Source organism: Sphaerodactylus townsendi, linkage group LG02 (assembly GCF_021028975.2).
Source record: "Sphaerodactylus townsendi isolate TG3544 linkage group LG02, MPM_Stown_v2.3, whole genome shotgun sequence".
Classification (NCBI taxonomy): Eukaryota; Metazoa; Chordata; class Lepidosauria; order Squamata; family Sphaerodactylidae; genus Sphaerodactylus; species Sphaerodactylus townsendi.
In genome coordinates this window covers 66,100,625-66,122,073 of record NC_059426.1, presented here as the reverse complement: position 1 = coordinate 66,122,073, position 21,449 = coordinate 66,100,625, and the positions used below count along the sequence as shown (strand labels likewise).

Below are 21,449 nucleotides of genomic sequence, written 5' to 3'. Positions count from 1 at the left end.
AGTAGGCAAGACCCCATGCGCAAGAGCTGAAATGCATCTAGAACACTACATTTTATATCCTGCGCCAAGGAAAACGGTGACCTGAAGCAACGAAGGTTTGACAGCATGGATTACAACTCAAAGGAACTGAAAAATTCCTGTTTATTTGCCCAGCATGCCAAACTCAGTTTATCAATAACACTTCTTCCAACTGTGAAACAGAAAGACACCTGAATAGCTGAACCAAAATGTAATGGTGGAAGGGATAGAAAGTCCATTCTGTTCATTTCAGTGGAAGGATTCCTGCCACAAATCATACATAGTTTCTAAGCCAGTACAAGGATAAAATGTTGAAACAAGCCTCCATTCAAGGGGCTCAGTTTGCCATCATGCATAGTGTATTGGTCTTTAGCATGAATAATTAATACTGTATTAATATTTTATTGCATTTTATATTGTAATTTATCCTGAGCCCTAGAAATAAAGTAGGTAAAAAAGTTTTTTCAAACAATTAGGAAGGGACCAGTGTGTTGTGGCAGAGCACATGTGCATGCTTCCAAAAGTATTTATTTAGAAAATTCAGTAACTGTACTTTAAGGCATTTTAAAGTGGTATAAAACCTAATAAAATCACATGAAATGTATTAAGAATAAAATTAGCACAAATAATAATTGAATAAAATTAAATTAAATAAACAGTAAGATAGATAACAGAAGTAAGGATGGGCAGCGCAATCTCCAATTGTGGCATCACTCGGCCACCTCCAGAGGACTTTCTGGTGAATAGGGAGGCAGAACCCCCACTCACAAAAAAAACCCTACTGCCAGAAAGTCCTCCATAGGGCTTAATGGACTTATGCCACTGTAAGTCCAAGCCGCAGACCACTGCACAACTGTCCGCAAACCCGGACCACACTCCAACCCCCATGTCAGCATCCAATTGGACTTCCAGATATCATCACTGCGGAGTTAAGGGCAACCAGCTGCCAGCGCCTTTGTCCTTCCACTGGTGCTAGCAGAGAGGGGAAATGGGTTGGCACACAATGCAATCTGTGCGCATCCCCTCAGGATTGGGCCATCCTGGATGAAATGCCAGTTATAAAAGATAATTGAGTCAGTTTCTGTTTCTGGCATTTCCAGTATAAAAGGGTCTCAGGGAGAGAGAGAGAGTGTGTGTGTGAGTCCACTGTGGACATTGCTAGGCTACAGGGACCAGTGATCACATTTCACATTTTAAAAAGTCATTCTCTGAAATCCCCAAAATACAATTGGAAAAGGTATGAGTGAAATGTTCATACATTACCTGAATGACTAAGCTCAGAGCACTGTCCCCCCTACTTTGGGGGTTATCAGGGCTAAAATATGTCTCTGTATCCCGCATGAAGGTTGGTTTCAACACATAGCCACAGTGGCCATTTTGACTGAAGAGCCCATCATACAAGTCCATCTCTGTACCAGCTGTTTGAAAATTCAAGGCCACTGAAAAGAGGAGAAAACAGGAATATCTTTCAGACCAGAAGCAATGGAGATGACCATGAGAAACAGCTAGCTCCTTCCATGCAAGGCCCAAACAACACTTTACAGAGAAACATGTGAGCATTGCCAACTTACATATCCACAGTAACATGGAGCTAAAAAGAAACACAAGCTCCATCTCTGTACCAGCTGTACACACACAAAGGCCACTTATGCACAAGGTATTTGCTGCGTGGTAGAGGCAAATATCCACTGTGGCCAGATTTCTTGTATGGACATTTTTCCTCTAGCCCTGTTTTCACTTTCCAATCTCTCTGGGGCAAGCAAGTCCATTTATAGAACAATTTTAATTTTGCTTTGCTGCCAGAGCAGAACAGATTTGCCAGTGGGCACAGCTTTGCCCCAGACCTCTTCCCTCCACCCTCAGCCACCCTGCCTAGTTTTAACCCCCCACTCCCTTGTGCTGCTTGCAGTAGCATAGCTGCCATGGAGCAGGGGGCGGTGCACCCCAGGTGTGTGCCATTGAGGTCATGTGGGGGGGCAGAAAATTGCCTCCCACACCCCTCCCCACGAGGCCTGACAGAGGCCTGGAGCAGCCTGGAGTTCAGCCGGCTGCAAACAGCCTGCAGGGGGGTAGGCGCCACAGGTCATGGGGTTTGGGGGGCAGTGCCTGGGCGCCATTTTGCCCCAGGCACCATTCCCCACCCCAAGCCACTGACTGCTTGGCATGCTTCCCCCTCACCCTCTTCCCTGTTGCCGACTACTTCCTGCTTCTTGTCCTGTTGTATCATTTTTATTTTCCTTAGCCTTCTTGCTCCTTCGAATCTTTAGATTTAAAAAATAAATAACCATATCAATAAATTGATACTAACTCTAAAAAAATGTAAAAATAATAAGACTAGTCGATCAGTCTAAACACCTGGTTTGCCCCTGCATTTGATCAACAAACTGGGACGTCACCAGCCTTGTGGTTTTATACACAAGCAATCACAATTCCAGACCACACTGGAAAAAGCCTGTCGGTCTTGATGCTTGAATTTACAGCCCACTGGGAGACAGACGATCATGAACCTAGCAAACAGTCCTTTTCAAGTGTTACAGTTTGCACATCACCATTACTCTCCCCTCACCTCCCACCATAAAAGACCATCAGTGTTCAGGCAAAGTGTACAGATGCCATATTCAAGATTTTAAAAAATAGTTTGCCTTTTTATGTTGATACAGTAAACTATCGATAGACTGATAAACTGATAGATTGATATATCGATCTATTGACAAGGTTAAAGATAAAAATTAAAGATTATATTAACAAGTAAAGATTACATGCATGATAGAGAACCCATGAAACATTGTCCCCTCCGAATGCAAGCATAAAGCCAGCTGATGGGTAATGCCTGCCCTGCCGCACGGTGGTGGATAATAATGCCAAACATGCCACACAACAAAGACTCCCCTGACAATTCTCTTTGAAGTTGCGGAAACCTTTCCATGCTTAATCGACTAGAGACATCATTGCATCAGCATTTCCATGTCTCCCGTGCCATTTCACTGGAAGCTTCATAAACCCGCAGACTAAACCCTGACTCCATCATCCTGTGTCACAGGTTGAATAGAGCAAACTCAGCTGTTTGAAAAGGGGAACCTGAACTTCCCCCCACTTTAACCACCCCAGGGTTAGTCAGGGGAGTGGTAAAATGTTAGCTGGCAATACTAATCAATTCCTTGAAGTTGTAAGTTGGAATTGGATATGTAAATTGGCAATGCTCATGTGTAGCCGCTTGGGGAGGGGTGGGACGGTTGATATTTCCCCCTGCTAAGTATTAAGGGTCCTCCCATCAGAGATGTCCCCAAAAGGGTCTGAGAAGGCTGCACAAATTGCAGGAGGGAACTGTCTGCTCTGCAGAAGTTTGACAAGGTGGTAAAGGAGCTTTATGAAAACTGAGAGTGCCCTTTCCCTTTAACCTCCCTGGAGCTTGGACCTCATGCATACCCATGTGGCACCCCACATTCCACATGTCCTGGGGGTTGAAATTGGAGGAGTCGGCTCGGATCCCGCTGGGATAGATTCGTGTCAGCTGCCAAGCATTATGGCGGACAAAGTCATTCCCTGCAGGAAGCAGAGCAACAGTTAGGTAACCAGGACTGCCCTACACAGAGAACTAGGCCTGAAGGCATTTGGGCTGGGACTCAGGAGGACTTTACATTAGAAACACTTTACATTAGAATAAAACCTGTCATTAAGGATTTTCCCAGCAAAAACCTAACCCAAAACTTGAAGTAAGATGAGTAAGATGTCAAGCCCCAGAATGACCTGAATGAGAAAAATGAGTTCTTTTCTACACAGTAGGGGTAGAAAAGTCCAGATTGGGAAATTTCTGATGATTTGGGAGTGGAGCCTGGGGAAGGCGGAGTTTAAGGAGGAAAGTGTCCTCAGTGTATATAATGCCATACAGTCCACCCTCCAAAGTAGCCACCATCAGGGGAACTGATATCTGTAGTCTGGGAATCAGTGGTAGAGCTACAAGGGGCACCGGGCACATGCCTGGGAGTAGTGGAAAATCACCCCAGGCCCCTCCCCCTTCCTCTCATCACTGCGGCACCCCCACACCCCTTCCCACACCCCTTCCCACACTTACCTTAGTTGCTTTCCTTTTCCTATAACTTTTTCAGGCTGAAAAATAGGCCTCTTCACAGTACAGGCTAAAAACGGCCTGAGGAACTATAGTTCCCAGGAGACCTTGGGGCTCACAAGGTCTTCTGGGAAGTATAGTTCCCATCAAGCCATTTTTAAGCCTGATCTGTGAATTTCATGACTCGTTTTTCAGCCTGAAAAAGTTATAGAAAGAGCTAACAAAGACAAAGGTAGAAGAAGAGGGGAAAAGAAAGGAGTGCCGATGTGAGAACTGAAGAGAAATATAGACTGCTTGCACTTGCTGCCCAGTGGTTGGCCCAACTTCACGCCTCTGCTGGGGATCAGTTGTAATTCCAGGAGATCTTCAGGCCCCATCTGGAGGTTGCCAACTCTAGTACAGAGAGAATCTAGGAAATAAGTGACGGGAAAAGGTGCCATGTTGCAGATATTAATGTGTGGGCTGAAGAAATGGAAAGTTCTTTTCCACAAGTGCAGCTTTGTCCATGCTGAATAAGGCCCATGCTAATGATACAGCCCATTGTTCTTTGGGGGAACATCACTTGCCCATCAGTGCTGGCCCCACATTTCTTGCTTGCCAACAGGACCTAGTCTCAGTTTCTCACCAGCCTCTCGGATGAGTTTGTGGGCCTTGGATTCTTTGAAAGATGACATCTCATAGGGCTTGTAGTGGCTGCGGGAGTGTTGGAAGCTAGAGAAGGGCACACTCTTGCAGTAGATAATACAATCCGAAAGCTCCTCAGAGAGGGTCTGCTTGGATTTCTGTAAAGAATGGGATTTGTAAGGTGTGTGTACGTGTGCATGCAGAATCAAAGACAAGAAAAAAGATTCGCTTATCATGATGGAAACATTGTGAAAGATGGCTGTCTACAGATCCTTTAATGAGGCTGCATGTGAAACATTTAGAAATCTTCAAACGGTATAAACCTTATATACTCGCGTATAAGTCTACTTTTTCAGTGCATTTTTTGTGCTGAAAAAGCCCCCCTCGACTTATACGTGAGTGAGGGTCCCACTTTATTCTTGTGTGGCATTCCCCCTCTCCCATCTTCGCTCTCTTCGCTGCCTTCTTCTCTGCCTTTCCCCTTTCAGTCGCTTTCTCTGCTCTGCTTCGCTATCCTCTGCCTTCTTCTCTGCCTCCTCCCTTTCAGCCACTTTCTCAGCCTCCTTCTCAGCTTCTCTGCCTTCTTCTCTGCCTTCCCCCTTTCAGCCACTTTCTCTGCCTCTGCCTTCTTCTCGGCAGCAGCCGGCCCCTGGCTCACGGTGGGTGACAGCCAGTTGACCTGGGTGAGCTGGACAAGCCACGGGATGGAGAGGTCGGTGGCAGAGACCTTGGGATTGGTGAGATGGGGGGTCAGTGGCAGAGACCCCCCAAATAGCGCCCAACCGTATCTATTTTTATTTTTGAAAATTACCAGGAGCTGCCGCATTTCCCACCCTAGACTTATACTCAAGTTAATAAGTTTTCCCAGTTTTTTGTGGTAAAATTAGGTGCCTCGACTTATATTCGGGTCGACTTATACACGAGTATATACGGTAATAAAATGTCTTTTCCCACTGCACCATTAGTTTTTTCCCTTCTTCTATGACTCTATGTGGGTGCATCCCTCTTTTCTGTGTTACATGTGCATGTGGACATGGAAGTAACTCCCACTTCTGGCAGGATTCTCTAGTGTTCAGTGACACGTGGGATTCAAAAGGGGAATTTTTCCTGGCACGCAGTGATGTTGCTTCTATTGAGTTTCTGTCTTTGCTGCAGCTGGTATTTCAGAGTGGTATTCTTGAAAATAAGAACTGGCTCTTGTTCAAATATTACAGATGAGAAGAGAAGTGATAAGATGAAAGCCTCTTTTAGCATCCTAGATCGAGCCAGTGACTCAAAACAAATTAAAAATTGTATGTACTGGGATATTAGCAAGTTTGTTCTGTCTTCACAGTGAATTTCAGTAGTCTCTGAAGAATCATCAGAGCTCACCCTTTCCCCCAAATTAGCAAGTCTGTAGCAATATTCACCTACTAGCACGGTCTTTAAAAAGTCATCTGCCCATGATGTTTCTATACCTTCTCTTTCTTTTTGGCTTCATTGCGCAGGATTTCCTCCTCTGCCTCTTCCTCCTCCTCAGAATCCTCTCCCTCAGGTTCCTCATCTGGCTGCCCATTCAGAGAATCCTCCAGGCATCCAATCTTTTTCCCCTTCAGAATGATCTTGCCTCTCAGTTCCTTTGTAAAGACACAGAGCCAGTAGCAGGGCAGAAAATGTGTTTTTAATCTCAGCCTGGCAGCCACTTTCTGGTGAGTCTGCCAGTAAAGCTACATCTTTCACTACCCCCATGTCAATCCCTCATCCCTTCTTCTAGCAAACATCTTTCTGAATCAGCAAGCTGATGCACTGAAACTAAATAGTCAATATTCTAATGTCCCTTTGATGATCACAGCTTATGGGTGTCAGCTCTCCTTATTCCATGTCCATGGACAAAAGGATATTGCAGAGCTGGAAAGGGGGCAGAAAAGGACAATCAAGGTGACTAAAAAGTTGGAGCACCTTTCCTATGAGGAAAGTCTAAAGAAAATGGAACTTTCCAGTTCTGCAAAATGATTCGTAAGGGGGACATGACAGAGATTTATAACATTATACATACTAGAACTCGAGCAATAGTTCCAGGACAGGTAAAAGGAAAAACTTTAATCAATGATTAAAATGTGGAATTTGGCCATAAGCACAGATGGCTTTAAAAGGGGGATTCAATTAATAAAGGATGGGTTTTTCACTGGCTACTAGCCATAGTGACTAAAGGAGCCTTCACAGTCAGAGGCAGTATACATCTGAATACCAGCACCAGGAGGCAACATCAGGGAAGGCCTTGGTCTCTATGTCCTGTTGTTGGACTTCCAAGGTAACTGGTTGGACACTGTGTGAGACAGAATAATGAACGAGGTAGACCACTGGTCTCATTTAGAAATGCTCTTCTTCAGTTCATATGTCATTAGGATGCTATAAAAAGATCCATTTTGGCATTTTGTGTTTTCTCAGCATGGGAGAACACAAGCCTTGCCAGCCAAAACAGACTTCTTTTCCCACCTGCTGCACGGAGCTCTTGTCAGTTTCACAGCGGCATCTGCCATTTCGGTTGCTGCAGCAGATTCTCCATCAAGATCCCCCACAAGGTTTCCTCTGCTTGCAGCTCATCCATTAGCTATTTCACTGTAAAAAGCAGAAGTATAAAGTTTGTTTTGCTTAGTGATTCTTTGCATGTGTCATTTTTCCTTTTTTTTTGTTTTGAGGGGGATGTCTACGAAGCTACAGCGACACAAATATGTGCATATTGCAGCTTCTCTAATTGTGTCGCTGTAGCTTCGCAAACATCCCCCTCAAAACAAAAAAGGAAAAATGTGCAGGGAATGCTAGGCAAAACAAACTTTGTTCATCAACTTTTTAAAGCTAAATGGCAAACAGATGAGCTGCAAGCAGAGGAAATCTCTGTGGGGAATCTTCACAGAGAACCTGCTGCAGCACATAAAATGGTGGGGTGCAAGTGGTAGAAACAAAAATAAGAGGTTTGGGCAGGAGAAATAAAGCATTTCCTGCCTGCTGGTGTTCACTCAGGAATCATCTTCAGCCTGGGTTGGGGGGAAAAGATCCCTAGTTTAGCAATTTTTGAAAAGCGTTGGTTGAGAGGAATATAATGGGCTCATTCCCCTCATTTTGGGGAAGAGAACGGTGCAAAATTCTTCCCCAAGACGCTTTTTATAACATCCTAAAGACACTATATTTATGCTGTGTGGAATCCACCTTTCACCCCAATTTTTTAAATCAAACTCCTTAGTTGCCCCTAAGACACTTCCCTCCTGCCTTGACACCCTCCAATGTAAACCAATGTTTCCATTTTCCCAATTTTCTCCCACAAATTTTATCAAACATTCCTTTAAAAAAATCAGTTCCTATAAAACTCCTTTTGAACAGCCTCCAGCCTTTGACCTGTCTTAATCCTCTTTTTTGTTTCTTTTTGCTATCAAGACATAGCTGACCTATGACGACCCTGTAGGGTTTTCAAGGCAAGAGATAGTTTACCATTGTTTCCACACCACAAAAATCAGGACTGAGAGCATGACTGGCCCAATGGTACCCTGAAAGGTTTTATAGCCATGAGTTGGGATTTGAACCTGGGTTGACCAGATCCTAGTCCAACACCTTAAACCACTGTACTATGCTAGCTTCCCTCATTTCCCTCATCTTTCTTTGACTCCTACAACTACTGTTGTTAAAAGTTCAGATTGATGAAGGACATTAGGGCATATAAAAGTTGTTGAGCTGGCTCTGCCTCCTGTAATTGTGATTTTGCTACCTAAGTTTAGTCTGTGAAAAATCCATTGATCCTACTATATCCCTACCTCGGGTGAAGGCAATTGCACAGGGATTCGCCCATCAATGGTGGTGATGAGTAGCTGCTCTCCCAGAATGCTTTTCAGCTGCTGTGCTATGACATCTTGCTGCTCTATGCTGCAGTGGTTCTCAATGGACAGGATGATGGGGTAATCAGAAACCTGCAAGACCAACCCCACAAAACTGTGAATGAAGCAATGATCATTCAGGAGTTGAACACAAAGCACAGGGACAGAAAGAAGGGAACTGAGGAACATTCTTGTGGGACAGCATGTTGCCCTTATACCCATGTTAAATTGATTCCTGGGTAAGAGACAATTGGGGAGGAAATTTGCTAAGATGTGCCAAACCACAGTATTACTGCCAGTGGGAACAAAGGATGATGGGAAGATGAAATGAGATGGAACGATTATCTGTCAGCAAGAAGTACTCTTAGATCTTTGGTGCATTCCTCTCCCCACAAAGCCATTTCTGACCCCAGAAACTAGAGAAAACATGTGGATCAATAACCATTGCACCATAATGCCGCAATGTGGAGGAGGAAAGGAATGAACTTGCCCTTTTTGTCTTTTCTGTCAGAGCGGTGCCACAGATGGAAAAGAGAGAATACTTTCACTCCCTTCCCCCTTCTCATTGCAGCCTCACAACTCACCCACAGTTCCTGGGACCCAATAAAATGTCTGCTGGGGAGAGAGGGAAAGCAGCAATGATTTGCAATTCTTGTGTATATGGATCACAAGACTCAACTCATTGTTGTGCCTCCAAGCTGGACTACAAGTTAAGATGTGATCAATGGTCAAATGGAAATATACTGGGGCATATATAACTTTGGCATACAGTATGAAGAATAGAGAGAATGCTCATCAATTTCATTTGTATAACACAAATACATCCTGAATACACAGTTTTTAAAGATGTCCAGATGAAGTATTTCCTTCATACCCCATTTCTTTTAGTACTGCAGGTAAATCTGTGTGAGTACACAGGCCAGAGCCATTTTATCCAATATCTGGAGGTCACTTTTAATAAAACTCTGCATCAATCTGGCAATACAGGTGTTTAAGAAAAAGGTTTCATCAGACTACCATGGTCATGACATCTTACAAACAGTCCATCTTAACCTGTCACTATATTGCTTTTTTCATATGTGATTGTTGTAGATTGGATTCATTTACACAGAGACACACTATTGAACCATATGGACAAATTAGGCTGCAGTAGACACATGAAACTCACTGGAAATTTTCTTCTGAGCTGCTTAAAATTTTTCTAGTGAAAAGAAGAAAACTTGTACTAACCAGGCTACAATAAATACTTCAAAAATTATGTCTCCCACTGGAGTAGTAATTTACTTATAAGTAACCAAAATAATTTTATAACACAATAATCCCTCCCTCCCCTCGCTTGCATGCCACCCTCATTCCCTGCCCTCCCTCCCTCCCTTCCCTCCGCTAGGATGGGTGGGCCATGTTGTAAAATTATTTTGGTTACTTATTTTGGTTACTTATAAGTTTTTTGGTTACTTATAAGTAAATTGCTAATCCAGTGGGAGACACAATTTTTGAAGTATTTATTGGAGCCTGGTTGGTTCAAGTTTTCTACTTTTCACTTTGGTTGTGTACCTTCCCCTTTTGCACAGCATGGTAACATTTTTCTAGAACATGACCTCAGTCCACTGGACTCTCACCAAAATTGTGAAGCAGTTAAAGGGCTGAGGCCATTAAGACAGCAGCAGAATAGGCAGAGGGCTGCCTCCACCCACAACAGGCAGTCGCTTCAGCTGGCTCCCCAGTTCCACCGCTTTGCCCAAATGAGCATTCCAGATGTGACATGAGACTGCTGATGCTAGAAACGAAAGAACTTGCATGCAGTCAGATGAGGCCCTCAACCTCAAAGCTTTGTCCAGCCCTGAGGTAGACCAATGATGGAATCCCTCTAGTTCAGAATTCCCCACCCACTGCAACATGGCAGTCCTCATTCCAGTGATGGGACTGTCAAGGGTCACCTGGCCATCTTCCCTCTTAACCTGGCCATCTTCCCTCTATACCCTTTTCCATTTGAAGCTGTATAGCTTTCCATTCATGCATCCCCTGCCATTCCATCATGGTGATCCCTCCCCTCTGGCAGTCGAATGCCACCTGTTCCTGGTGACAGAATAGTCCAGTCTACCTGGAAGGCATATTTCTCAACAGTTGACACTACTTCCCGGAATGGAATCTTAGAGGTGAAAGTATGGCCATGGTAGACAATGGGCTCCCCATTAGGTCCATCCCAACAGTCCACCTCTAGACATCGGCAGCCACGCTTCAGAGCCCTGCAGGAGGAAGAAAATGATTAATGAATCCTTCCTGCCTTCCTAAAATATGGGAATACTTTCAGCTGCTGGGCTATATCCCACTTTTGATTTATCTGAACACTCGCTACAAAGTTGTTTCAGGAGAAAGGCTCTAGCCATGCCTCACTTTTGTTCCTTTGAAAAATAGCACTGATTGCATCAGGTAGCTCACTACCTTCTGTCTGAATAATGCAATAAACTGGGGTTCACTGAGGTTTCAGAGATTTCAGTTGGTCATTCAGCCAGCTTTTTCACAGTGTTTGCATACCAACAAATCAAATGCCAGATTGGCCATCAATCTCGCTTCTTTCTTATGTTTTAAGTGGGATTTCATAATTCCCTGTTTTGTGCAAAAATGCAGTATCAACTTTCATGCCTTTGTTCATTTGCAATATCAATTTAAAATAGGAAGTTTTTAAAGTACATTTCTAATTTTAAAAATGTATTAGTATCTGAAAACATTAGGCAGTGTTGTTGCATTGCATTATACTGTTTAATTGTATTGCTTTTTCAATTCTGAAATCTAGTTTTAGTGCTTCTTGTATTGTCTTTTTATTGCACAATTTTACTTTGTAATCTGCCTTGAGTCGCAGTGTGAAAAATAGACTATAACTTAACTGAGTCAATAAATTATATCAAGTAATTCAGATTCTGGGTGACATCACAGGAGGTTAGCCTATCAGAGCTATGCACAGCCAGGATTTGGATGTGTCTTAACTTGGACAATATTCTAGGCCAGGGGTCTGCAACCCACGGCTTCGGAGCCGCATGCGGCTCTTTCAGCCGTATACTGTGGCTCCGCGTGGCCTGGAGGTCGGAGGGTAGCATGGGTGTGTCCCTCCAGCCCTCAAGTGCAGCACTGGAAGGAAAGGTGAGTGGAGGGGCTGAACCGGAGGCGGCTCCATGCATGAGGGCGCCACTTTTCGTGTCCCCTCCACTCACCTCTCCTTCCAGCGCTGCTCTGGAGGGCTGGAGGGACACGCTCACGCTGCCCTCCGACCACTGGAGGTCAGAGGGTAGCATTGGCGTGTCCCTCCAGAGCAGCCACCATCCCCCCTCTGCCATCCCCTCAGCAGCCATCCTCCCTCTGCCCCACTGGCTGCCTGCTCCGTCGGGCAGAGGGGGTTTCCCTGCTCAGCGCTGCTGCCTCCTGCAGTGTGAGAGGTGGCGCCACCAGGCAGGCCGCAGCCGCCATCCCCCCTCTGCCCCACGGAGCAGGCAGCTGCCTGCTCCGTTGGGTAGAGGGGGTTTCCCTGCCTGACACCGCTGCCTCCTGCAGTGCGAGAGGCGGCGGCACCGGGAAGGCCACGCCTGCCATCCCCCTCTTCTCCATGGAGCAGGTGGCTGCCTGCTCCGCCGGGCAGAAGGGGTTTCCCTGCCCGGCACCTCCACCTCCTAACGCTGGAAGGAAAGGTGGGTGGAGGGGCCGATAGATCTTCAGGGCCATGGAAAATGGGTCCAAATGGCTCTTTGGGTGGTGAAGGTTGCCGACCCCTGTTCCAGGCAATACTGTGCTATGAGCAGGGCTATGTGCCTTCTTGCAGGGATCTTGAGAGTGCAAGAACATGTTTCAATTATCTTGATAGGGCTTTTCAATTAAATGGTGACGTTAATTCTAAAGGCTAGGCTGATAAGAGATATGTAAACACAGGAGCAAGGAAGAGGATTATTATAGCTAAAAAATTAAACAGGAGCTGGCAAGAGCAAAGCAAGAAGACAAATCCATGAATTTAATACAAAACGTGCTTTGTTGTATGAAGTCTGTTGATGGAAAGTTTAAGGACAGGAAAGAACAGTGAGCAACTGCTATAAAGGTGGACCAAGGCAAAGATCTAGTAAAACTGTTTGGGCACTGGGAAGCCTCTCCTCTCCAACAGAGAATCACAGACTCAGAGAGAGATTTCCAGCCCAGTTTCCAAAAAGCCTAGAATTTGGATCTACGTTATTTATTTATTTCATTTATACCCCACCCTACACCTTACATAATGAGGTTAAAAGCCCCTTTAAAACATACAGTCCTAAAAACATACTGACAACCCTGAAATTCTGGCATCCCTGCCTTGAGGTACTGGTTGAATATGTGAGCAAAAGTTTTTGAGGAAAGAGCTTGTATTTGGTTTGGATGTGGGAGAGAAATAAGCAACTGTGGGTTTACTTTGACACCTGCCCTTTCATGGTGATACCTGATATATCCCTCAATGCTGCTCTGCCCTCGCAGCTGGTCCTCCATCAAGTATGTGTTGTGAGAAGAGGAGATAAAGTAATGGCAGAGGGACTGCGACATGTCCTGGAAGACCTTCCTGTGCTCAGGGTTGAAGATGGAGCCATCTGGCGAGCACAGATACATGAGGAATCCATCTATGGTCAGGGCGTGGCGAGTCTTAGCTGTGGGGGGGTGGGGAGGCCAGTAGAAAGAGAAAACAAAATCAAGGGAAATGGGTGTCTAAGCAGCAATATGTGGAAAAGGGACAGGGCTTTGAACTGGACAGAGGGCCTTTCCCCACTTACCTTAAGCCCCGCGCTACTTGAGGAGAGTAGCGCGGGGTCCCCTGGCACTCCCCACGAGAGGGGCGGCGACAGTGCAGCCGCCCCGACGCTGCCGCTGTGGCGCCCCCTCAGCGTGCGCCATCCCTGGCGCTCTTGCAAAGGGCGCCTTTTGAATACCCCGCGCAGAGCACAGGGTTGTGGGGATGCCGGGGCGCGCGCCAGGGATGCCACGTGCTGAGAGCAGCACACGGCATAGGGGGGATAGGGGAGAGTGTGGAAAGGCCCAGAGTCAATGAACTCATCCAAAAAGGCAAGGATTGTTTGAATAACTAGGAAAAAGCAGACATGGCACAATTTGTATGGAAATAGATGTCACAAGAATGATAAACATAATGATTTTTAGAGCTCTAGTGAAACTAGAACAAACAGAAATATTGTGTGGTCCTCAAAGACCATAAAATATTGCTTTCGTTCAGCTTTCATGCTTCATTGAATGTATCAGGTAAAAGCTCAGTGGATAGACATGGATATGGAGGAAAAACAAAAGGCTGGAATCACACACATACCCTCTCCCACCATGAATAGCAGGCATATTTACAAAGCAATTCTAAGCAGAGTTTCACCCTTCTAAATCAAATGATGTCAATAGATGGTAAGTGTTGAGTTGAACTCTTGGGTTTAAGGTTTGGAACAGTATGTCTTGAGTCTAAGGACATAAGATGGGTAATAAATATTTTTCAAAAACACACACTCCAGCTAAGGATTGCACTTTCAGATTTGCACTGAGCAAAGAGCTAGTGATGCCCTTTTAAGATTCTGGGGCCATTCTGCACTAGCCCTTGATGCTTGTCCAAACTGTCATCCCAACAGCTCTCCCTCCTTCCTACCCCACCTGTCTCAGATGGCTCGTATCTGTCAATCAGCTCCATGGCCAACCCCATAACACCAATGCTTTCCATCTGCTCCTGCTTCAAGAAGTCCACAAACTCCAGCAGTGTCAGCTTCTTGCCATCCTTGGAGTAATTCTGAAAGATCTTGAGCACCTCATCTCGCTGAGTTAGTGCTTTGTAGAATAGCACAAACTCCTCCCCTTCCAGTGTTCCGGTCTCAGATTTGTCGGCCATCTGCAAGGAATGGAGGGGTCTCACTACTGAAGTATTTGCACAAGAAGACAAGCATATGAAATCAAATGAGTGATGTCAGGGATTTGATGTTTTGATAGTGTCTCTTCTGAACTGTCTACTACTACAGTAGGAGTGGGAAGTGCTGTGCATAATAGAAGTAACATGGTCTTTGCCCATTTAATCAGTACTAAACTGACACAATAAGTGTTAAAGAAGGAGGAAGGAAAAAGGGCAGGAAGTAAATGTACAGTTGGCAAGCAACAAAGATCCAGGAAAGACTTTGTAAAAGAAGTGGGTCTTTGAGAAGGGCATGAAGTGTAGAGGAGTGGTGGTTTGATGGCTGGGGAGGGGAAGCATAGCATTAGAAACGCAACAAAACACATGGGCTTCTGCAAAGTAGAAGGCATTTAAAAAGCGGAAAACAAGGAGATACTGTCTGTTGTCATTCTATCTGATTACAGTCAGACCTGTTCAGTTGCTAGCAATTGCTGTATTGGTCCTAAGTAATTAGAGAGCAGAAGGTGAAATCGTATCAGCTCAGGGTAGTGCTACCTGTTACATGATCCTTTTTACTGACTTCTTGAGTGATATTCACTGTGGGTGCCAGTGCTGCAACCTAAGGGGAAGATCAGCTGGCCTTCTGTGTTCCATTTAGCCTTTTCTTCTTGAGTAATTTGCTAGCAGGAAATCTCCACCCCTAGATCCTACACTGCTTTTGCCCTGTTGGGGGAATCATATATATTATAGACGTTCTCCTCAGAGGATAGAAGCAGCTAGGGAGTAGAGATTTTCCACTGGAAAGTAGAATAAGGGGAAAAGATTAAACAGCTCCCTTGCTGTTATACTCAGACTTCCCTTTAAATTGTGGTCCCAGTAGCTGCATTGCATATTTTTATTTTTAAAATCAGTAAGAAGGATCAGTGTGTAATGTGCAGTTCTGCCTTTAGGTAGGTATTGAACTCAAGGCTAGAACAAATGCACAGACAACACAGATTCTAATTATCAGTGAGGAACTAAGGTTGAGAGACAGCAACATGTCAAGGCTACCCTGTCACTTGATTCCAACATTTTGTCCACTGAAAGGATTCTGAGAACTGTGACTTGCTATTGCAAATGCCAGTGACCAGGATAGCTTGGCCTGGGGATGTTTGTCCCATGCAACTGTGACCACTGCTTTCTCTTCTGAATAGAGCAATAAGGTTGCTCTCACAAGTTACACTTATATCTGTGTGCATTTTTAAATGTTTTGCATCTGTAAGAGACAAGTGAAAATCTCTACATTTTTAACTTGGAAATTCAGTTTTTAAAAAGCTCTCTGACATATTAAGCATAAGCATAAGCATTTTTTATTGTCATTGTGCACGCACAATGAAATTTACAGCAGAATTCCTCGATGCACACAATTTCAGACTCATACCCCATCCTCACTTTCACAGTGACATGTGACACATTCCAACTTGAAGGGAACTTTTTTTTGGTTATTTCTTCCAAAAATGCCCTAAGATACAGCAAGAGTGGCTTGCTGTCCTCTAGTCCAATAGAAAAACAATATGGATTTTGGATTCAAAACACATCTGTTTTGATACCTGTGCTCAATCCTCAACATATGGACTAATTCGAAGATACCACCCAACAAGGACAAAAAATTACTGACGAGAATGAAACATTACTAAGATGGTTTAAACGCTATCATCTTGTACTTTTGGAATGATACATTGTGTAGATGGAATGAAGAAGTGACAAGGATTACCAATGAATTATTCCTTGAAGACATCTTTCTTCTACAGTTGTCCTAAGAGGAGGATGAAGGGAAAGAATCACGATATTTTGGAGCAAGTTTAATGTGCTAATTTGTGTAAGGAATTCCATAGAAGCAGAAATAAAAGGCTTTTTGGTGTAAAAGACCGTTTATTCAGACATCCTAGAAAGCTCACGTACACGACGTGGCAGGAATAAAGTCTCCCGCCAGAAGCACAGGTTATAGTTCTGTCCATCCCATCCCCCCTCCCGGTTTCTCATGGGAACGGAGGTCTCATCTCTCTTGAAGAGATAAGGCCTCCACCAGAGTCTCCGCCGCAGATGCTGGCCCATCGCCCGGGTTTTGGAATGCAGTCAAGGCCAGGCGGCTGTTCTGAACATCAACACCATTGAATCCCTTACACTCTGCCTCCCTTGAGAGAAAAAAAACTTCTCCCCCCCAGGTTTGTGCGGAAAGGTGCGGTGGAAAGCAGAAATGAGGGAAGGGGCGTCAATATTTTCTGAATAGACCCATTGATTATACCCAGAGGAATATCCCACCCAAGAGACTAAATATTTGCAAGCCGCTTTGCGGTTAAACGAGAGTCCAGGATAGGCGTCAATTTACGTAATGTCTTGTGGCCATCAATTGGTAAGTCAGTGAGGGGTCTTCCTCGAGGTTGGTGCCATTATGGCATCGAGAAACTTAGGAGCCTCAACTTTGAGGTAAACTGGAATGAAAGACAGGATGGATATTACTTTGAGAATTAGGCAAGTCCTAATCCGGGACAGTGACATCATTAATTACTTTTAGTAATCTTAAAAGGTCCCACGAATCTTTTGCCCAGTTTTGAAAATTTATGTAATGCGTCTCTGAGGATTCTTGGTAGAACTAAAGTATACCCAGGCTGCCCACGCTGCATAAAGGGAAATCGAAAGCCGGTGCTTATCCGCTTATGAAGTTTTTGGGAATCTTTGAAGCTTGCTGTGAAGGCCCGGTCTGGACTGTTTTTTCCACCCCTCGGCACAGAGGCGCAAATCCACTGTTGGAACTCAGGAGGATTCAACGCTTCTGCAAGTGTAGTTAGCGACAACGGAGGGAAGGACCGACCAGACACAATTTCGAGAAGGGGTTGCATTTTTGTACTGCTACTGAACCCGCATTATTGGGGAAGGTATTCTGCAAGCGGAATTAAATCGCGACCAGTTGTCTTGGTGATAGTTAGGTGTAACAAACGTAAATACTGTCTCCAGGGTTCTGTTAGTTTCTCTCCGACTCACCGTCACTTTGAAGGCGATGGTAGAGGCAATTCGACAGTGCGGTGACTAACAAAGCTCCAGGAAAGCTTTTCCAGAACTTTGAAATGGTAATTGGGGCCCGCGGTCGGACACACAATCTCACCTTAACGGGGAGGAGTGTAGAGCTGATAAATATGCTGAATGAACAATGCACGCTAACTTAGGAGGCCGGAGGGGATGGAAAGTACCTTAATGGGATGAAAATGGAGCTTGTTTGGAAAATAAGTCCACTTCCACCACCCACAAGACTGTGTTGCCTTTGACTTTCTGGCAAATCCGTGTAAAATCCCATGGAGATGACTTCCCCAGGGGCGGGAGATGCCACCGGGAGAGGCTTCCAACAGACCATGGGGTTTTCCCCGAACGGATTTTGGCTACTCAAGCAGAGAGCAATCCCTTTGATATGTCATGTCTCAATGTCTTATGCGCATCCAGCACTACGCCACCAAGTGGCAATTGATTTCATGAGCCAAATGCAGAGTCTTAAGGAAGCCAAAATGTCCAGCCGGCGGGCATCATGACAGGCCTCGGAGAACCTGCTTACGGAGGGGGGAGGCACGTATCCAACAATCCCTCAAGCCTCCAAACACTATTCTCCAAGTGTAATTGGGAGTCACCTTCCTCCGCTTGGTGGCTCGCGCAACCCCGCCATCTCCCTCGAGTTCCCCGTAGTGAGGAAAGGAGAGATCGGAGGCTGAGAATGGGTGGAGAAAAGGAGGAGTGGGCCTGATCTGAAGATCGAGTGACAGCCAGCCCCCAATTGGGAGGGGGGAGAGAACAGTCGCGGGATATCCCGTAAGGCAGCTCCTTTACCCCCCTCCCACGGGCAGGCGCCAGGAATGCATCCGCCAGCTTATTGGTTTTTTCCAGGGAAAAAATGGACAGTGAAAGAGAAACTTGAGAAAAGAAATCGCCTAACTTGGAGTTGTTTTGCGGACATCTTGAGGGGGGGTGGAAAGTAGGGCTGGCCAAGTTCTTGTGATCCGACCAAACTTGAAAGGGGTGTTTAGCCCCTCCAGCCAGTGGCGCCAAGTGGAGAGCGCTACTTTGATGGCTTCGCAGTCTCTTTATCCCCTACAGTCCCAGTTGGAGCTCAGCAACCCGGAGAATTTTTTTTGATAAATAAGCACCGCACGGAACAAGCCTATCATCTTTATTTCTCTGCAACAAGGAGACTGCACCAAGCGCTTTGTCCGAGGCATCCACGTGAACCACAAGGAAGGAATGCAAGATCTGGGAATTGCAGGGTGCTTTAGGATAGGTTCGGGTAGTAAAAGCTGATTTTAAATGTTGAAAGGCTGTCTGACATTCCTTAGACCACAGTTAAAGGGGGGCTTGCGTCAGCCTGTGGGTCTTTACCTTTAGTGCGTAGAGGTCTGTGGAGTGGGAGAGTCAGTTCAGCCGAATTGGGGTGCATAAAAGTCCACGATAGAAATTAGCAAACCCTAGGAAAGACTGGAGTTCTTTTTTCCGGATTGGGTGGGGGCAGGAACCATTTGGAGGACTCGCTTCAATCTTAGCAGGATCCATTTTAACCCTCGGAAGAGATCGAACCGTAAGCCCAAATAGTCGATGGAGGATTGGTGAAAACAACATTTACGAAAAGTTTTGCAAAGAGGAGTTATGTCGAAAGCAAGCGCTTTTAATACTTCCCGAACCAAGGGCTTCATGCTCCTCCCATGGTTTGGTGAATAAATTAAAACATCATCTAAGTACCACCACTACTCCCTTGTATAATAAGTCATGTAAACAGGAACTTACGTTGATGAGGCTGCCACTAAAAGCTCCGGGGAATTGCCCCACTTAACCCGCCAATGGCATTATTAAGTATTCATACTGTCCAAATTAGGTTGTGTTTAAATTGCAGTCAAATGTTCATAGCCTTCCGCAATCCTGACTCTGTGGTGCATGGCTATCTCTTAAATCCAACTTAGTAAAAAAATCACCGTCCCACTTGCCCAATGCATCTAAAAAAAGGTGCGCCTGATCAAAGGCAAAAGGGTATTTATTGGACAGGGGAAACCGCATTGAGTCCTCGGTAATCCGTACAGAGCGCTTTAAAGACCCGATCGCTTTTTTTTTAACAAATAATACAGGAGCAGCATGTGTGTATTTGTTAAAAATGCGCTCGTCAGTATGAACTCAGCGAAAACAGCAGTTGCTTGTCCTAAATGGCGCTACAAGTTCCTTCTCCTCATTGGGACTCATCGCGGTAGATTCTACCCCGAGCAGTTGAGCCCCTGGCTGTAACTAATGCGATTTTGCAGTCGAGTGTCTCTATGGGGTGGCAACCGTTGATCGCATTCTTTGCTCCCTGAAATACTCATGGCTAAATCTTTGTGTAAGCCGGTGGAATGCCGGTGGATTCGGGAGCTATTGGACCCAGGTGCTCCGCTGGCGAAGCTCTTCAGGTGTGTATGTCATTAGGAGGTGAGTTACCTTCCCCAATTCATGGCGCTGTTCTCCCCAGAGTCACAGTGAATTCTAAGATCCGGTTCTTTTCCAAAATGAATTTTGGTTCATGCAAAGCAACTTAACCATGGCATGCCCAGGGACTATGGAGTGTTTGGCACGCCGGGGCCAGAATAAAACCAATTTCTCCCAATGGTCAGCGTAGAGAGGAGAACCGGGTTGCGCTTTTTGAACTGGGCCGGTCCTTACGGCCCGAGGGGCTGCCGTCCACATTTGTGCCCCGAAGCCCGGTATGGGCTTAGCTAGGGGAACTTCGAAGGTCTGAGTCCAAGTTCCCTCAGCTACTTGGGGCCGCATTAAGCAATGGGAGCAACCCAGAATCTTACAAGACTGAGAGCTATAATGCGAGTGTGCTTAGCGGGGTTGGCCAGAATGCGGCTTTGAATGCGTGAATGGGAGCGCTGCGCTTCACTCACCGCGATCTAGGAGTCGAACCACATTATCCGCATGGGCGTTGAAGAGAGGCAAACCGCCACTTCCCCCTCTTACTGGGTGCAGCCTTCGGTAACGCGCCTTGTGACCCGAGCCTTCGATCCGAGGCTGCCCCAGATCTTAATGTGGTGGCTTGGCAGATGGGAGTGCGCGCTTAAGCCGGAAGCGGTTGGCTTCTGCATTTTCGGGCAGTTGGCAGCTAGATGACCCGGTCCTCCTCGCGAGTAAAGACACTAATCCCCAAACGGCGACGGCGCTGCGGAGGTGGAGTTTCCGTAAGAGGGCTGCCGCTGGAGCTTGGCTTGCGAAGTCGCATAGCGGTGAGTGCGAATTGGCAGCAAATGGGTTTTGGGCGTGGGCGGCCCCCGGCGCGAAGCGTAATCCAAACGAGACGCCACTTTGAGATCCTAATTGATCCATTCAGCAATAGTGCGTGGGATCCGAATAGGAACACCGTTTCCCGCAGTTTACCGGCGACGGCATCCGAGAAGTATTCACATTTCATGCGCTCAGGCCACTCAGGGAGGGAGTCGAAAGCAGTCCGCCGCATCGCAATTCGAACTAGCAAATTCGGCAAAAGAGCGGTTTTGCCTTGCTGAATAGAATTTTAATGAAGTGCGGATGGCTTCGATTTTCACTGCATCCGGATCTTGAAGCGAAGCCGCTTAAAGGCTTGGAGGAACGCATGGCACCGTCGCGCAGTATCCTCCCCTTGCACGGTCAAAAAAGAGTCCCACAAACCAGTCGGCTGTCCGCTCCATCCCAAAGACAGAACCGAGTGTCCCGTATTTTTTCGCGTTCAGACCGGGTAAACAAATGCGGGCTCATAGTCCTCCATTATTGCAGGCATCGAAGTTGCAGTGAATGAAGTAGGGGAGTTTGGAAGCGTTCCCATCGAAACAGAGCCCAGGTATCGGAGGTGTCTGATAATATCCCTCTCCTCCACAGGCCCTCGGAGCTCGCTGGGGCGGCGGTTGCGCAAGTTGAGGGCGGGCGTACAGGGAGAGCCGGAATCCGGTGGAGGTGGGGCACCGGCGCCAGGCTGCCCATCTGGTGCTCTGGTGAGCAGGTCTTTGGA

General features: G+C 46.0%; 1 protein-coding gene across 3 annotated transcripts in view; it reads right to left on the bottom strand.

The window, feature by feature from the left end:
• Positions 1-21,449, bottom strand: part of PLCD4 (phospholipase C delta 4) — a 49,280-nt gene that overhangs the window by 7,285 nt on the left and 20,546 nt on the right. For 2 of the 3 annotated variants that reach the window (XM_048486779.1, XM_048486780.1), the window contains 8 exons: positions 14,200-14,431; positions 13,004-13,205; positions 10,655-10,799; positions 8,494-8,646; positions 6,166-6,324; positions 4,710-4,866; positions 3,445-3,561; positions 1,282-1,457 (listed from right to left, as the gene is read on the bottom strand). In XM_048486779.1, coding sequence (XP_048342736.1) covers positions 1,282-1,457; positions 3,445-3,561; positions 4,710-4,866; positions 6,166-6,324; positions 8,494-8,646; positions 10,655-10,799; positions 13,004-13,205; positions 14,200-14,431 — 1,341 coding nt within the window. The remainder of the gene's footprint in view (positions 1-1,281; positions 1,458-3,444; positions 3,562-4,709; positions 4,867-6,165; positions 6,325-8,493; positions 8,647-10,654; positions 10,800-13,003; positions 13,206-14,199; positions 14,432-21,449) is intronic. The other variant, XM_048486781.1, reaches the window with a different exon arrangement.